The sequence below is a fragment of the Garra rufa genome, chromosome 24 (assembly GCF_049309525.1).
Source record: "Garra rufa chromosome 24, GarRuf1.0, whole genome shotgun sequence".
In the NCBI taxonomy this organism is placed as follows: Eukaryota; Metazoa; Chordata; class Actinopteri; order Cypriniformes; family Cyprinidae; genus Garra; species Garra rufa.
In genome coordinates this window covers 20,328,271-20,347,426 of record NC_133384.1, presented here as the reverse complement: position 1 = coordinate 20,347,426, position 19,156 = coordinate 20,328,271, and the positions used below count along the sequence as shown (strand labels likewise).

The window sequence follows — 19,156 nt, the reverse complement described above, 5'->3', positions numbered from 1 at the left end:
TGTATCAGCCATTCATCAACCATAAAAATATAACATAAGTATATTAATTTATTAACATAAGTATAACAATTTTAATATAACATAGCATTATGAAAATTGTTTATTATTATTAATATTAGTAGTAGTAGTTTTACCATATTAAGTATAATATTTCTTTATACTAATAATAATGAAATAATAATGATTATGAATTATTTATTTATTTTAAACATTTTATATTGTCTTCTTATAGTTATTTTTTTATCTTTTACGATATTAGTTTGCGTTGTAGTCCGATTTTTATTTCCTCCTCTTGACATAGTGACTTGTTACTATAATTTCTTTGTCTTGTAAATGCAAGAGAATTTATAACCTCATTAACTTTACTAGTCTTAAATTTTGATAAATACATGACAACACATTTTTATTCTTTTCAAAATGAATATTTTAAGTGGACAATAAAAGTCATTTTGGGAGAAAATGCTAGTATATATTTACTTTATTTTGGTGACTTACAATGTCAGTCACTTTAAGTCATAGGTGTAACATTTTATGTATTATGATTTGAGTTGTCTGGTGGGTTCAGAAGGTTTTTGTGGCTATTTGTCCTGACTTCATGTCCCGTTTAGCTCCTGATGTATTGAGTTTAAAATGCGTTCTTGTATTTTGTAGGAAGTGGCGCTACAGCTGTGGTCCAGGCTGCCTACTGTGTGCCCAGGAAGGAGAAGGTCGCCATCAAACGCATCAATCTGGAAAAATGCCAGACCAGCATGGACGAGCTCCTGGTATTTACCCTTCTTCCACATATTTACACAGCAAATTTGGTTCATACTAGATATTAGCACAAGAATGGAAGTCAAATGGGTTATGAAATCCATTTCATGAATAGTCATCTGATATTGGTAGGGTATTGGCACATAAAAAAAATCAAGTTTTGCTTAAACATATATAAGAAACCTGTTTGACATGATCCCAGTTGTGCAACATTTAAAGGCTAGATGTGAGCAATACCACTATATAAGTCATGGCTCATAAATGCCAACATCTTTTATGAGTTGACAGTAAATAATGACTGTACAAGACTGATTGTAGCACAAACTTACTAACATATTTGTTATGTGTCTTCTGACAATAACTTTAGTTTTTAACAATATACACACATACATAGATATCTAAGCACAAGTATAGAATTAAGATACTCTAAATTAGGGCTGGGTAAAAAATATAAATTTCTCGATTTTAATCGATTCTCATTTTTAAGAAATTAGATTAGATTGTTCTTAAATTTCAAGAATCGATTATTCTAGCCTGTTTTCAGTAAATGAATCATTGTAGCGCACCTCACATCTATTAAATCGCAATAAGCTTTATGCTTAAAGTCTCCGATTTCAAATTCTGTCCATTTTATTACAATATTTAAACAAATACAGTTTTGGCTCTGTTCAATGTGAAGTGACAGATCGCTGTAGCGCCTCAGTTCAAGTGAAGCGGCACGTGAACCACACATGAGTCATCTCCTCCACTTTAATACCAGTTTCAGCACGAAATAAACATGAATAAACATATTACCATATTTGGTGACCATAAACTCATTAGTCAGCTACAAAAATTAACTCTAGAAAGGAGCATTTTGCTCAATATATGCTCCATGTATAAGGCCCTATGAAAATTGTTTTATTTTTTCCAAATTTCATTGTATTTTTCCAAATTCTTTTAATTTTTCTGCATAAAATTTTTTAAGCATGCCTAATTAATTAAAATCATGAAACGTATACAATTTCACATCAAATTATTAAAAGTTTAACAAAAAAAGTACATGTTTAGGGCCCTATGAAATGTTTTATTTATCTCACCATGTTTTATTGCTATCAAATTCTGTGTTTTGCCATGTTAATTATTTGAGCGCATACTTAATTTATTCTTAAAATAGCCTTATGAAAAAAAAAAAATTCCACCTCAGAAAATTTTCTGGTTATCAAACGATAGCATAAAACATCAATTTCAACATCAAACATTAATTTAATCTTTTAATTATTGAAAATTAAGCAAACCTTTTTCTTTTTGGCAAACAAATGGGATTTACTATTAATATTAAAACATTGTGTGATTGTACCCTAAAAAAAATAATGTTTTTCCATTTTAGTAGTAGTAGTAGGCTATGTAAATTCTACTGAACAATAGTAATGTATTTCTGGCACAATGTCTTCAAGTTAAACCAGACTTTTATTTTGACGGGTCGCCGTGACTATCTTTACAGTTCTGTGTGTATATGACATGACGCTAGTTTTCCTCAACTGGAACAGTCAAATGCTCATGAAGTGACTCTCAGAGCAGTTCTGGAGATGTTGTTCATGTATTTATGTCCTCATTTAGTGAGTCGGCAGACCCTGAAATCACTGCGAGTGTCAAACGTGCTTCTGTCTGTCTGTGTGTGTGTGTGTGTGTGTGTGTGTGTGTGTGTGTGGTAAGAGACATGCAGAACATGCAGGATTCATATTTAAATAGTTTTTTGTGGCTTAATATTTACAGATACAGTTCATATCACGTTTTGATTTAAGTGTAATGGAATTTTTTTTATTAACTCATCAAAACATTGACAAATTCCGTGACATTCCGCGTTCCATCTGGATTCTGCAATTCTCTTCAGGTTTTCCGCATCGTAGAAGTCATAGGGCCCTACAAACACCATATTCATCATAATTTTTTTTATTTCAAAAAACAAATTGTAGTGGAATTATAATTATGTAATTGTAACTTTATTATTATTATAAAAACTTAATTTAAGTGTTAATATACAAATCAGTTCATTTTTACATTCAATATTATAGTAATGTGGTAATAGATGACTCTCCTGTATACTTTACAGCATTACTTACAGTTGCAATCAGAATTATTCAACCCCCCAGAGACTGCAGTACTTTACAAATAAAAGCTTGTCTGAAGTTTCAGGACTTTATAAAAAATGCATCTACAACAGTTTACTGGCATATTAAAAGTGACAATGTCAATATATAATGTAATGTGTTGGAGTTCTAGGATTTTTTAATAACACAGCTATGTCAGAATTATTCAACCCCTTTTCAACATTGCCATTTTAAGTCATTTATTTTTGTGGTAGGGAACAAAATTATCCTAAAACACAGCACAAAGGCTTTAGAAACTATTAAAAAAACTGAATCAGCTTGAGATGTTACACATCTATACATTTATCCCATGCATGTGCTGAAGTTGAGTAGCAAATATGGTAAAGTCAACAGAGCTTTCACAAAAGCTATAGAGAAGAAATAGTTTTATTGTATTAGAAAGTCTAAGGCTACGTGAATATTAAGACATTAAAAGCCTTATTCCTTAGTTTAAAGTGTGTTGTACCAGAAAACCTTTGAGGGTGTTGAACCAAAAATGCACAATTTCATAAAATGTTCTATCAGAGCAACTGAGAAAATCCTGCAATGTACAGCCAAAGACTTGCGAGATGACCCGATCAAAGGAGGAAAAATATTTAATTCCAGAGTAGATGATGACCATAAGACAGGCATGGCTTTCATGTTGGGGCGTCTTGGCGAATACCATTCTTGATCAAGAAGAACAAAAAGGTCAGCTTGAATATCCTAAAATTAATTTGGATAGACCTGTGGAGTTCTGGAAGAATGTTTTATGGAGTGATGTGACCAAACTAGAACTTTTTGGACATATAGATCTGCGAATTGTCTGGTGCAAAAAAGGGAAAACTAATGAGCAGAAGAACACTATCTCCATTGTCAAATATGGAGGTGAGCTGATCCAATTATGGGGTTGTTTTACTGTAGCATGAAGTGGAAAACATGACCGTATGAAGGAAACCATGGATTCTTTGAAGTATCAGGCCATTTTGCCAAGAATTGTGATGCCTTTGGTGCAAAGACCGAAGATGATGATCAATAGACTTTCCTGCAGGACAATCATCCCAAAATAAACATCCAAATCTACTTATGCTTGGTTCAGGGATCAGTCACAGAATGTTCTTGAGTTGCCTGTTCAGTCTCCAGATTTAATTCTCATTGAAAATATTTGGTCGAATTTGAAGAAAGCAGTGGCAAAGTGAAAACCAAAGATTATCCATGATCTAAAAGCTTTTTCAGCCGAGGAATGGGCCAAGATTGCAGTAGAGAGGTGATCAACGCTTCTAAAAACTTTCAAACAGCGTTTATAGGTGGTTTTAAATAATAAAAGATTCTGCACCAAATTTTACTTTTGGGGGTTGAATAATTTTGAGCATGAACGTTTAGAGACAATTTTTTTTTTTTTCCATTATTTATCAATTTATGTTCTCAGAATAACTCAAATGTGTATTAAAATACTTTATCTAATAGTGTACTAATGCCTTTGTAGGTTTGTTTCTAGAAAAACAAATTATCTGGAACGAAATGTCTTGCATGTCAAGGGGGGTTGAATAATTTCGATTGCAACTGTAGATTTTTTTTTTCTTTGAGAAAATTTGGCATGTACTCTGCCTGATATATATATCCAAAACAAATATTTGATATTGAATCAAATCGCAAGCTTTTGAATCAGACTCAAATCGTATAATTTGTGCCAAAACCCAGCCCTATTTTAAATGTATGGATCAGGTGCATTTTTATCTTAAATTTGGGGAAAAAAGAATAAATATGTAAGTACACTTCCGTTTGGGGTTATTTGGGATTTGTTTAGTCAAAAATACAGTAAAACAGTAACATTGTGAAAAATTACCACAATTTGAAATAACTTTTCCATTTGTCTCCTTGCTGAATAAAACTATTAATTTCTTTCCAAAAACAGAAAAAATGTACAAACCCCAAACTTTTTTCATCTGTGTAAATGTGTGTGGTAGCACTGTCAGTAAATGAGAATCAGAATGGCTTTATACGAGAAAAGGAGTTGACATACGGATTATACCATTTCCAGATTGCCTGGAAACCATTATTAACTGGACCAAAGGGATTCCCTGTGCTGTTTTCCAGTTTAATAGCAGGGTTTTATTTCTTAGTCAGAATTCCCCCTTGCGCTTTTTTGTGAATCACAGCATTGACTAATTTAAGACTTCATCCCAGTCATTAAAGAACTTTTTTGCCTCTCTTCCAATTGTAAAACACCAATTTCTGTTTGAAGGATTTCCAGATTGCCTGTATGTTACATTCTTGTCAAGTTACAGCCAAGTTATAGTTTCCATTCATGAGTCCTTATGTTTCTACACAAACTCTTTCCCCTTCTCAGCTTATTAACTTCATCTGTCAACTCCTCAAGGAGCTCAAAAGGTCATACTTTCATTCCTCGTGACCAGGCGGAGCGCATTGTGTCGTTCACTGGGAAAGCTCATATTCCCGATTTACAAGCTCACTGCGGGAGGCTACCAGAAACTCAAGTTTTCCCACATCCAGGTGTCTTACAGAAGTTGATATTATCCCTAGTCCTGCCTTTGGTGATTTCAGTAAATGGAGACTTTCTTCCAGCTGGACTGATGTAAACCCTTGGGAATGACTTAGGTGAAAGTTAAAGGGAGATTCTTGCAGAGTCAGGGTCACATGGAAAATTTGCAGTTCGTGTTTCCTCGATGCTTTCGCTGCCTTTATGACCTGCTGAGCGCTCTCTTCAACACAGAGGAGGCATTAAATTAAAGCCAGATTGCTCCCGTAATGAGCGGGAGCAGCAGGGAGCTATTGCATACAATCTGCATCAAGGGCTGCACTCGGAGGAAATTCCTTCCAGAGGTTTGGGTCAATTTCACTTCTGATCAGGCCAATTTGCTGGAGTGTAGCATGCTCTAGATAGCTGCGGGAAAAAAAAGAACAGGACAGTCCAAACAAGTCACAACGCAGAAGCCGTGTGACTCTTGTGGTGGGAGGAACAATTTTGCTCTCTGACTGAGCTGCGATCCTGTCAGTGCCACTGACGTCAAGCTGAATCTATAGTGACCCCAGTGTGTACCACTGCAGCGTTTATTCTACGGGGATGTGACAAGACCTTCCCAAGGCCTTCTCAAATCACATGATATCATGGTCTGCCAATTGTCCATCAGATGACGGTGCTTGAATGCACTGCATTTCTCTTAGATAGATTAGCTGCCTAAAACATGGCTTCATTTCATATATCTTCTTTTTGATGAACTGGAATCTTTTAGTCTGTGCTGTTTTCAGTTGATGAGTGAACAAAACTTGACTAAATATAAGGTTGATGTCAAAAGTTTACATACACCTTGCAGAATCAGCCAACTGTTCATTATTTTACCAAAATAAGAGTGATCATTCAAAGTGCATTTTATTTTTTATTTAGTAATGACCTGAATATATTTCACAAAAAAGATGTTTACATATAGACGTCCACAAGAGAAAATAATGACCTAATTCAAAAGATTACATCCCCTTGGTTCTTAAAACTGTGTTGTTACCTAAATGATTGAATGATGATTTTTTTTTTTTTGTGATAGTTGTTCATGAGTCTTTTGTTTGTCCTGAACAGTTAAACTATCGGCTGTTCTTCAGAAAAATCCTTCAGGTCTCACAAATTATTTGGTTTTTCAGCATTTTTGTGTATTTGAACTATTTCCAACAATGACTGTAAGATTTTGAGATCCATCTTTTCACAATGAGGACAGCTGAGGGACTCACATGCAACTATTACCAGAAGGTTCAGCAACTTCAGGACAAACAAGGGACTCATAAACAACTATCACTAAACAAAACAAAACAAAAACAGCTGTGAATCATTCAGGTAACAACACAGTATTAAGAATCAAGCATATATGAACTTTTGAATGGGGTCATTTTTATAAATTCAACGATTATGTTCTATAATAAATAAAAAATAACATGCATTTTGTATAATCCTTCTCATTTTGGTAAAATAATTAACATTTTTCAGATTCTGCAAGGTGTATATAAACTTTTGACATCAACTGTAGTGCGCAATCCATCCAGTAATCGCAATATAAGCTTTGTGCTTTGTTACTTTTGATATGAAACAAAGTCTGAGTTTGTAAACAATGTCACGTAAAGTTACATTTACCCCTGGAAGGCCATTAAATGCCTATAAATGCCAGCTAGAAAAAAAATAACTCTAGAGAGGAGCATTTTGCTGTCTGTTTGAATAATAAATAAGTTTTTACTACGTTTGTTTAACTGTTTATTTCTATAATGAACTGTTGAGAAAAATACTAAATAATTAAAACATCAATATGATACAAGCTGTTAAATTATCAAATAATAAAACGATCAAATCAAAGATTAAACTGCAATTGTAATACTTTAAAAATAGCTATTATGTTTTTTTTTTTTTTTTCAACCAAAACATGCAGGCCTTTTTTTTTGGAATAAAGGAATAGTTCACACAAAAATGAAAATTACCCCATGGTTTACTCACCCTCAAGCCATCCTAGATGTATATGACAAATACAATCAGTATTATATTCAAAAGTGTCCTGGCTCTTCCAAAATTTATAATGGCAGTGAATGGGTGTTGAGATTTTGAAGATTTTGAATTCTTTCTGAAGCAAGCCGATGCGTTTGTGTAAGAAAAATATCCTTATTTAAAACTTTATAAATGTTAAATCTTTAGCTTCCGTTAACCGTCAGACATGCATTCACAAGCTTTCCAGAAGACGACGTAGGATGTAGGCGTAACGTATGCTCCGGTGAGATTATGCTAGTCTCGTGAGAACCAAGTTTTGTTTACAGCAAAGAAAAAAAGTTTTGTTTCCTTCTGGCTTATATTAAAATCCTCCAACATTTTTATTTACGAATCCTCGTTTTGTACTTCTAATTCATCACCGGAGTTTTGTTTTGCTTTCTCCTCTGCGCTTCCGTGTTTGTTGCACCCTACGTCATCCGCTGGAATGCCACTCTCTCGTGAACGCGTGTACGACAGTTAGCAGAAGCTGGAAATTATGGTTTGTAGAGTTTTAAATATGAATATTTTTCATACACAAATGTATCGATTCACTTCAGAAGGCCTTTATTAACCCCTCCGGAGCCATGTGGAAGGCTTTTAATAATGGATAGATGCTCTTTATTGGACTCAATCTCAACACCCATTCACAGACATTTATTAAGCTCTGAAGAGCTAGGACATTTTTTAATATAACTCAGATTGTATTTGTCTGAAAGAAGAAAGTCATATACGTCTAGAATGGCTTGAGGGTGAATAAACAATGGCGTGATTTTCATTTTTGGCTGAACTATTTCTTTAAAGGAACGCCACTCTCTTGTAAACACACGTACAACAGTTAGCAGAAGCTAGAGATTTCAGTTTATACAATTTTAAATATGGATATTTTTCTTACACAAATGCATCAGTTCACTTCAGAAGGCCTTTGTTAACTGTCTGAAGCTGTGTGGAGTACTTTTTATGATGGATGGATGCACTTTATTGGACTTCAAAGTCTCAACGCCCATTATAAAGCTTGAGAGACAGGATATTTTTAAAACACAACTCCGATTGCATTGGCTGAATAAAAAAAGGCATATACACCTAGAATGGCTTGAGGGTGAGTAAATCAAAGGGTGATTTTTATTTTTGGGTGAACTATCCGTTTAAGGTAGCTGAAACTCACATTCTGAGATGTAAATGAGATTGTGTTTCTGATACATTTCTGCAACAGAGCAGTTTCCTTTTATGGATCTCCAAGGAAATGTGCTTAAAATTGATTGTTCTTTTCTGAAAGTGAATCAGCTAAATATCCTGCTGACCTGTTTTAATCTGGTTTTACAAGCTGATGGAAAAAAACTTGTTTCTGATGGCATATTGGTAGACTGTGTGTGTTTGGGTAATGAAGGATCAGGGCACTGTGACAATATCTTCCTGGATATTTTTCCCTGTCATTGCCATGGATTAAATTAGATACTTGTCAGAGTGGATAGTTTCAGTGCATAAGAATTTGCCTGAGTAACCAAATTCACAAACGTTTACCTGAGGCTTTAACGTAATTTTGATTAAAATGGAAATGTTTACTAGAGAGCGTCGTATGTCGAGTGAGAAATTTGCCCTGAGGAAGACGGAAAGTGTTTTTTCCACTGGGCATGGAGGCAGAAAGGCAGTGACATAACCGCAGACAAAGAGTCTCAGTGCTTTCCTTTGCTCATTGTCCTCTGGACGTCCACGAATCGGGTGGCAAACAGTCTCTTGATGTCACCCTCCCTGTTCAGACCATTGTTTTTGTCTCTCTCGGGTAGACGCCGGCCAGCCAAGCCGAGATGACCCTCGGCTTCTACTGTGAGAACGCAGATGAAGCGCTAGCCAGCGAACGCCCAAAGCCCGCCCCGTGTGTTATTGTTTTCATATGCCCTCAACCTGGTGTCCGTCGTGGAACTGGACGCAGGCTTTGTGGAGCCAGCCAAAGCTGAGTGAATTGTTGAATGAAGTCCAGCTTTGGGACATGCCCAGTGGTCCAGTGTTGGGGTGTCAGTGACCCCACGGTGTTGGCACGGGAAGAGCTTTGTGTTGACTGGCATACATGATTGCACTCGTAGGTTTATTTTTTTGGGTCAGTGGAAAACATGGCTCATGTTCACAGGGTCATTTGAGGACTCGACTTGGAAAAGTTCAATTGCCGTGAGTTGTTTTTCAAAAACTTCAAATGGTGTGTTTTCTTATTGACTTTTTATCTAAATATTGGAGGAGACTGCTGCAACCCGCCCCATTTACTTGAAGCAGAGTGGTGGACTTAATTATAACATGGCTGTATTTTTTGCTTTGTTTCATTATCATACTTGCCAGGATTACAAAGCGGCATATGCTTATATTCAAAGCTTAGTTAATTTAGAAGGGAAGTGTATGTGTAAATTGTACGCGGTGCAAAGGTAGGCTTTTAAAACAGGTTGAGTTGAGGCATGCTGATTTCATACTTGGGGCTCTGCCATTTCTGTCATTCCTGTAGTACTGGACTATTGAGTTAGTGATTGCAAAAGACTTTTGTTGGCTTGTTAGGTTTGGCTCTTGCACATGACTTAAAGGTGCTTAAACGTAGAACTTCAATGTTTTTGTAAGTTTAATCCTTATAGTTTTTTTAAGTATTAAGTAGTATTTTATTTTATTAAATGGAATAAAATAAACTATAATTATTTTGTTAAAAAAACACTAATTTTTGTGTAAATGAAATGAATAGGCAGTTTTATGGTGCCTTTGCATCCTTTTTCAAGCTGTTTTGCAGATATAAATAATAATACTAAATAATCAATAATACATTTTTTATTTGAATAAAAAGCAGTTTTTTCATGTAACTGCAAAGAAGAGAAGAGACCCTTTTGTTGTGGTTATTTTTAATTGGTTTATTTATTAAATTTATTATTTATTAATTATTTATTTAAATACTTTTTTAATATTACTTTTATATAAAATAACAAATATGTTTTTTTTAATTTATTGTATTTTATTTTTATATATATTATTTTCTATTTTTATATAAAATAATAAAAAAATAAAATTTGTTTTATATATAAAATAACAAAAATATGTTTTTTATTTATTTATTGTGTTTTATTTTTATATATATTATTTTCTATTTTTATATAAAATAAAAAAAATAAAATTTGTTTTATTTAAATAAAAAAGCCATGTGTTTCTGTGAAACTGCAGTGTTTGCACCTTTGCATCTTTAAAAAAAATAATAAAAAAATAAAAAATAGATCAAAATATATATACAAATGGGCACTTCTACAGAGCTCTTGCATATTTTCTGAAGCTATTTTTTGAATAGTGAATAGGTACGTTTTATTGTTAAAAACTATTTTAATATGTTTTAAATATATAAATATATAGATCAAAATACTTTTTTTAATATTACTTTTATATAAAATAACAAAAATGTCTTTTTTAATTTATTGTATTTTATTTTTAGATTTATTATTTTCTATTTTTGTACAAAATAATAAAGTTTTGTTTAAATGTAATGCATTTAATTTTAATATAAAATAACCTTTTTCTGTTTTTGTTTGAAATAATAAAAAAATAAAAATTTAGATTTATTTAAATGATGCCAAATGTTTCCATCAAAACTGCAGTGAATGGGTACTTTTACTGTGCCTTTCCATATTTCTTAAGCTATTTTAAGCTTTCATATATGTATATTTAAATAAGTCACTCTTTTCCTGTGACTGCAAAAAATGGGCACTTTTATAGTGCTCTTGCATACTTTTTTTAAAGTTATTTTTAAAATTTTGCTTATAATATAAGTTTTTTTATTAATTAAAATGACATTTTGTGGGCACTTTATGGTGCTTTTGCGTCCTTTTTCAAGCTATTTTGTTTTGCAGATATAAAATAAAAAATAAAATAAAGCTTTTTTCATTTAAATAAAAAGCCATTCTTTTTCATGTAACTGCAATGAAAAGGCCCTTTATGGTTTATTTATTTGTTTAGTTTTTTTTTTCTATTTTTATTTAAAATAATAATAAAAAATAGTTTTATTTAAATAAAAGCAACGTGTTTCCATGAAACTGTAATGGTACCTTTATTGTGCCTTTGCATCTTTTTTAAGCTATTTTTATTTATTTATTCATTTTGTTTTAAATATAAAAAATAGATCAAAGTCAATGCTATTTATTTTAAATAAGTCACTATTTTCCATGTAACTGCATTGAATGGGGCACTTTTATAATGTTCTTGTGTACTTTTGTTTAAATTCTGTTTAGAATATTATTTGTTAATTTAAAAAAGCCACTTTTTTTCCATATAACTGCAATAAATAGGCATACTTTAAAATTTAGTTTTATTTAAATAAAAAAGACATGTTCAATGAATGAGTATCGTGCCTTTGCATCTTTTTTAAAGCTTTTTTATTTAAGTGTATAAAAATAGATCAAAAATGTTTTTTGTTTTTAAATAAATAACTATTTTCTGTGTGACTCCTGCATATATTCTAAAGCAGATTTTTTTTTCTAATATATATTTTTAATTTAAAAAAGCCACTTTTTTTCATAGAACTGCAATAAATGGGCACTTTTTATGTTGCTTTTGTATCCCTTTTGAAGCTTGATCTCTTTGGTCCCCATTGATTTTAATTTGAACAAACCAGCACAAGACTGTGGGAAGATTCAGCGTTATAAAGGTATGAAGTCATCCGGCGATTCATTACCATTAACCCTGCAGTTTTTTTTAGTTCCTCTTATTGATTGCTTTGCATTGCATGTAACAAATTGAACAAGCCTAGACCTGGCAGCAAAACAGAAATGGCAGAATTGCTTTGTAATATCATTAGTAAGCCCCCACCATCAAATGACTCGGGGAAAGCTCAGGGTGATGGATTCGGCCGCAGTCCCAACATTACCTCAGCTGTCAATCTCTTCAACTGCTCCGTCAACTGGAAAGACTACCAAATAAACAGCGGATGGAGAGGAAAAATACTTGTTTTTCTTTCAGGTTTTCAAATGCATAAAAATCTATCTTGCAGTGGGGTTTCTCTGATGCATATTGACAGTTACATATACACCTATTTATTTGGATTCCTTGCTTATTTGGAACAGGCTGTAAGGCAGTCAGATGAAGGTGTCATGGTGTTTACAGCATGCTTGGATGGATCTTGTTTATTTTTACAGTTCGTACGTGCTTTGCGGTCAGTGGAAGCCGCTGGAGGTGCTTCTTACACGAGCGAGCTAATAAAAACTACTATTTCACCTGAAGTACGTAAATATCTGCGTTGATCCTGAAGATTTGCCAACTGTGCAACTGAGCCAGACTTGTTTAAACATTAATCCAGATTTGGAATGGCACCATTGTGAGGCACCACAGTTATTCGGTTAAGCCATGAGGCCCAGTGCATTCTGAACCACATAGTATGTGACTGCATACACAGGAAATGCCTTAGGGAGAGCTGGGTTAGCCTGTAACCAGCACATGTGCTGATTACCGTGTGTAATGCTGTTTCGTACTCCCCTGAAGGAAGCAAATTGTTGTTTTGTCCAATTATTGCACACTCTGAATCATTTAGAAAGGATATTGGTTGAATCAGGTTACTGTCAATGAAGAGTGATCACCTCTCTTTTGTTTCTTTCTCTCTCTAGAAAGAGATTCAGGCGATGAGCCAGTGTCACCATCCCAACATTGTGTCCTACTACACCTCGTTTGTGGTGAAGGATGAGCTGTGGTTGGTCATGAAGCTGCTCAGTGGTGGTAAGTCCCGCCCACCTGTTCTTTTTCATCCAATCCACACTTCAAACACTTCAAACACTTCAAACCTGAAAAATTCAATATTTATGTTTTATCCGGTCTTCTGAGAGGACTTCATTTGATCAGCATCTGAAGCTTTGATAGAAGCAAATTAAAGGATTGGTTCAATCCAGAATTAAAATTTCCTGGTAATTTACTTCCCCCATGTCATCCAAGATGTTCATGTCTTTCTTTCTTCAGTTGAAAAGAAATGGTTTTTGAGGAAACCATTCCAGGATTTTTCTCCGTACAGCGGACTTCAGTGCACTGTAAAAAGTTTTCACCAGTTTCAACTTAAAATCTTAAGTTTAGCAGCTGCCTTAAAATTTTATGTTAAATCAACTCATTTTTATTGTAATAAGTTAAAATGACTTGTAGTTTTAAGCTGATTTAACTTAAAAATTTAAGGCAGCTGCTGAACTTAGGTTTTTAAGTTTAATCTGGTGAAAACATTTTACAGTGGAAGGTCCAAATTGCAGTTTCAATGCAGCTTCAAAGGGCTCTACACAATCCAGCTGAGGAATAAGGATCTTGTCTAGTGAAACGATTGGCCATTTTATATAAAGAATAAACATTTATATACTATTTATCCACAAACTTGTTTTGCAGTAGATCTGTGTCCATGACTTCACGCATTACATAGTCATGTTTGAAAGGTCACGTAGGCAGAAGCACCGACCCAGTGTTTACCAAGCTAACGTACAAAGAAAGTCAAACACCCTTTACAAGAAAGTTAAAACAACAGGAAAAGTTAGAGAAAGTGAGATGCAGTTTTGTCGCCCTACCCTATCTTTAAAAAGTATATACATTTTTCCTTTTTTTTTTTTTAAGAAAAAGAGCGATTGTTTGGCTAGATAAGACACTTATTCCTCAGCTGGGATCGTGTAGAGCTGTTTAAAGCTGCACTGAAACTGCAATTTGGACCTTCAACTCACTGATCCCCATTGAAGTCCACTATATGGAGAAAAATCCTGAAATTGTTTTCCCAAAAACCTTAATTTCTTTTTGACTAAAGGAAAAAAATAAGACATGAACATCTTGAATGACATGGGGGTGAGTAAATTATTCAGGAATAAACTAATCCTTTACCTCTAAAATGGTTCTTTGAGAAAGATACGCTGTTAATAACTTCAACAAAACAGGAGAAATATAAAAGGGCCAAAGACGAAAAAAGGTTTAAGCATGAAAACTGTAGGTTTAATAATACTTTAAAATTTATTTATCCGTTTTTAAATATAAAATGTATATGCGGCCTTATTCTTTTATGAATTTTAATATGTACAAGTCAGAATAAGCATGTTGTTTGAATTTTTACATAAATATTGTGTTACACTGAATGACAATGTAAAATTATTTCAACCAAATTTCGACATTTTGTTCTCCAAAAACTTATTTGAAACCTTAAAGGTAGACACCTGACTTTTTGTGGAAATAAATAAAATTACTTCGGTAAATTTTTCTTTTTTACAAAAATAACAAAATTAAAATATAAATCATTTATGAATAAATGAACTGTTTGCCATTTCAACAAACAAAGCATAAAATCCCGCCAGCCTAAAAGAAATCTGTTTTTGAGCAATGAGCAATTCAACAACAAACATTACCATTCAAAATTTGAGTTTTTTTATATTGTTTTTAATAAGAAGTCTTTTATGCTGTACAAGGCTGCATTTATGTAATCAAAAATACAGTAAAAACTGTGATATTGTCAAATGTAAATGTACAATTTTAAATAACGGTTTCCTGTTTAGATATATTCTAAAATGTAATTTATATCTGCAATGGCAAAGCTGAATTTTCAGTCACGTGATCCTTCAATTCAAATATGCTGATTTAGGGCTCAAATAACAACAAAACCGTGCTGCTTAATATTTAGTAAATTCCTTGATTAAGAAAAGTTCAAAAGTTGAAATGGAAATATTTTGTAACATTATCAATGCCTTTACTCTTACTTTTAATTAATATAATGCATCCTTGCTGAATAAAAGTATTTTCTTTCAAAATTCATTACTGACCCCATACTGAACGACATCTGAACAATATGTCATAACTTGAGTGAATAAAATCATAAACTGTAGCTCTTCTTTATTTAAGTAAAATTAAGTCATTTTCTGAGATTTACTATTTTAGTACTTTGCAATTTCATTTAATTATTTATTTTTAGTATTTATCTGTTTAAAACATGGGAAGTAAAGTCTGTTGTGGACATGCATGTGTTCATTTGCTAGGCTTTGTGGAGTCACTTATTTAAAAAAAAATATACAGTATAAATATTGTAAAATATATATTTCTCCTCATTGTCCCCTTAGAAATGAGTTTGTGATTAATTATGGTGACCAAATTTGTTTCCCTCATGATGAGGATTCTTTGCTGGCTCTTTGCATATACAGTTCATTGAGTCTAGATCATGGAACAGTTTGACTTTGAATTTTAGTTTGCCTAAATTATACAGTATAGATGCTTTCTGTTGGTAATAGAAATGCATTTATGCATTTGTATTTCAGTTTTGAGTATTAGCCACTGATTGGGATCTCAAATGACCCATTAGAATGATAATGGAGTCTGCCAGGGGCTCCCCTATGGAGTTAATCACAGGCCGCTGGTAATTACAGCAGATGCATTAGTGCTGCGGCAGCCTGAGGCTGTCAGGATGCAGGATTTCCTAGCGCAGTATTGCATTATGACTGGCTGCTTCCAGGATAGATATCTTCTGATGATCATGTAGAACTGCACAATTAATCGAAACAAAACCAAAATATAGCTGTATGGCTTAGTGTGATTATCAAATAACAAGGTGAATTACTTAAATAATAAATAAATGCACTAAAAGTTATTTTACTACTAAAAGCATGTTTAGTCATTTAAAATTTAAAAAAAGGAAAATATTAATATTGAAATTTAACAGTTGGAGTTTAATGTAAAATTACCATTATAGTATTTTTACTTGATTTTAATTTGATTGTACTGTGAAATATTACAATAATATTTTTTCTTTTCCGTTTTTCTTTTTTCCATTTTTTTTAATTATTATATTTTTATTTATTAATAATAATCTCAATACTAGGGAAGCCTGTTTCCTTCACTGAATTAAAGATAAAAAGGTAATTATGACTTTTTAGCTCACAATTCTAACTTTTTTTCTCGCAAATGCGAGTCTCGCAATTCTGACTTTTTTCCAGAATTGTGATTTAAAAACTCGCAATTGCGAGTTATAAAGTCAGCAGTGAGTTTATATCTCGCAATTCTGAGAAAAAAGTCAGAATTGTGAATTGCGAGTTTATATCTTGCAATTCTGACTTTATTTCTCATCTATTTTGCCGCTGTGAAGGTGCTGAGTGACTGTAAATAGTTTATTTCAAAGTTTTAAACAGAACGTTCCTCGTCTTGATTTCATTGCGTCCTTAAGCTCCAGCAGTGCTCCTGTCTTTTCCAGACCCCACTGTGTAAAGCTACTGCTGAGAGTGTAATGATATGTTTCAAGCCAGCGTGTAATGTTCTGTCCCAGACGCAGCCAAGTGCTGGACAGGGAGATTATAGTCTGGCTCGTGCTGACACTGACAGCCGTGGGACGCGGCCTTTTTTCCCCCGGTGCAGAGCTGAAATCACTCTGCCTGGATAATCGCTGTTCATTTTACGCCTGTCATCAGCTGCCGTGCCCTCCTCCTTCTGCTTCTGCCAACAGAAGATGCCCAGGTGGCACGCTGCCCGTCTTAAATATGAAGGTACGACACAAGCATCCAGGCAGGCACACAGGGCACATCTCGACGGGCACCACCTTAAATGATAATGGTTCTCTTATCAAGAGGGCCAGGCAGCTAGTTTAAATGTAATAGATATACAAGAGATTATAGAGATTTGTCAAGATAAATATGGGCAGCTGCTGTGTTTTTATTGTGTAAAAAGGGATAGTTTAGCTAAAAGTGAAAATTGTCATTATTTACTCACCCTCATGTCATTCCAAACATCTATGGCTTTGTTCAGGAACTTATCAAGGGATCAAGGGTTGAACCGCTGATGTCACATGGACTTTTTTTTATCAATGTCCTTGCTAACTTTCTTGGCCTTGAATGTGTAAGTAAAAAGTCAGAATTGCAAGTTTATGTCTCACAATTCTGACTTCATAACATGCAATTGGGAGTTAAGTCAGAATTATGAGAAATATTTTTCTTTTTCCCCCTTAAAATTGGACTTTATAATATTTATAAGAAGAAAAAGAAAAAGTCAGAATTGTGAGATACAAACTTGCATTTGTGAGAAAAAAGTCAGAATTGCGAGATACAAACTTACAATTGCGAGAAATAAGTCAGAATTATGAGATATAAACTTGCAATTCTGAGAAATATTAGTCTTTTTTTCCCCTTAAAATTGCACTTTATAACTCGCAATTGCAAGTTCATATCTCACAATTCTGAGAAAAAAGTCAGAATTGTGAGATACAAACTCACAATTGCGACAAATAATTCAGAATTGTGAGATGTAAACTCACAATAGCGATTTAAAAAAGTCGGAATTGTGAGATAAACTCACAATTGTGAAAAAATAAGTCAGAATTGTGATATATAAACTCACAATAGCAGAAAAAAAGTCAGAATTGCGAAATAAAGTCACAATTGTGAGAAATAAGTCAGAACTGTGATATATAAACTCACAATAGCGATTAGAAAAGGTCAGAATTGCGAGATACAAACTCACAATTATGAGAAATAAGTCAGAATTGTGATATATAAACTCACAATAGCAGAAAAAAGTCAGAATTGCGAGATACAAACTCACAATTGCCAGAAAAAAGTCAGAATTTTGAGATATAAACTTACAATAGCGAAAAAAAAAGTCAGAATTGTGAAATATAAACTCATAATAGTGAAAAAAAGTCAGAATTGTGAAATATAAACTCAGAATAGTGAAAAAAGTCAGAATTGTGAAATATAAACTCATAATAGTGAAAAAAAAGTCAGAATTGTGAAATATAAACTTGCATTTGTGAGAAAAGTTGTTTTTATCTTGCAATTCTAACTTTATTTCTTGCAATTCTGAGTTTATATCAAGCAATTCTGAGAAATATCAGTCTCTTTTCCCCTCAAAATTGGACTTTATATATCGCAATTGCGAGTTTATATCTCACAATTCTGAGAAAAAGTTAGAATTGTGAGATATGAACTCACAATAGCAGTAAAAAAAATCTGAATTGTGAGATACAAACTCGCATTTGCGAAAAATTAGTGAGAATTGCGAGATGTAAACTCACAATTGAGAGAAAAGTCAGAATTGTAAAATATAAACTCACATTTGCAAGAAAAAAAAGAATTGCGAGATGTAAACTCACAATTGCGAGAAGTCAGAATTGTGAGATACAAACTCGAATTTTTGTGATAAAAAAAGTCAGAATTGCGAGATACAAACTCACAATTGCAAGAAAAAAGTCAAGAATTGTGAGATATAAACGTGCATTAGTGGGAAAAGTCAGAATTGTTTTATCTTGCAATTCTGACTTTACTTCTTGCAATTATGAGTTTATGTCACACAATTCTGAGAAATATTATTTTTCCCCCTCAAAATTGGCTCTATATCTTGCAATTGTGAGTTTATATCTCACAGTTCTGAGAAAAAGTGAGAATTGTGAAATACTCGCATTTGTGGAAAAAAAAGGTCAGAATTGCGAGATACAAACTCACTTTTGCGAGAAAAAAGTCAGAATTGTGAGATATAAACTCACTTTTGCGAGAAAAAAGTCAGAATTGCGAGATACAAACTCACTTTTGCGAGAAAAAAGTCAGAATTGTGAGATATAAACTCACTTTTGCGAGAAAAAAGTCAGAATTGCGAGATACAAACTCACTTTTGCGAGAAAAAAGTCAGATTTGCGAGATATAAACTTGCATTTGTGAGAAAAGTCAGAATTGTTTTTATTTTGCAATTCTGACTTTATTTCTTGCAATGAGTTTATATCACACAATTCTAAGAAATATCAGACCTTTTCCCCCTCAAAATTGGCTTTATACCTTGCAATTGCGAGTTTAAATCTCAT

General features: G+C 33.2%; 1 protein-coding gene across 1 annotated transcript in view; it reads left to right on the top strand.

Annotated features, from left to right (window-relative positions):
- oxsr1b (oxidative stress responsive kinase 1b) overlaps positions 1-19,156 on the top strand; it is a 73,428-nt gene that overhangs the window by 17,483 nt on the left and 36,789 nt on the right. The window contains exons 2-3 of the mRNA XM_073830406.1: positions 652-764; positions 12,987-13,095. Of these exons, the coding sequence (XP_073686507.1) occupies positions 652-764; positions 12,987-13,095 (222 nt within the window). The remainder of the gene's footprint in view (positions 1-651; positions 765-12,986; positions 13,096-19,156) is intronic.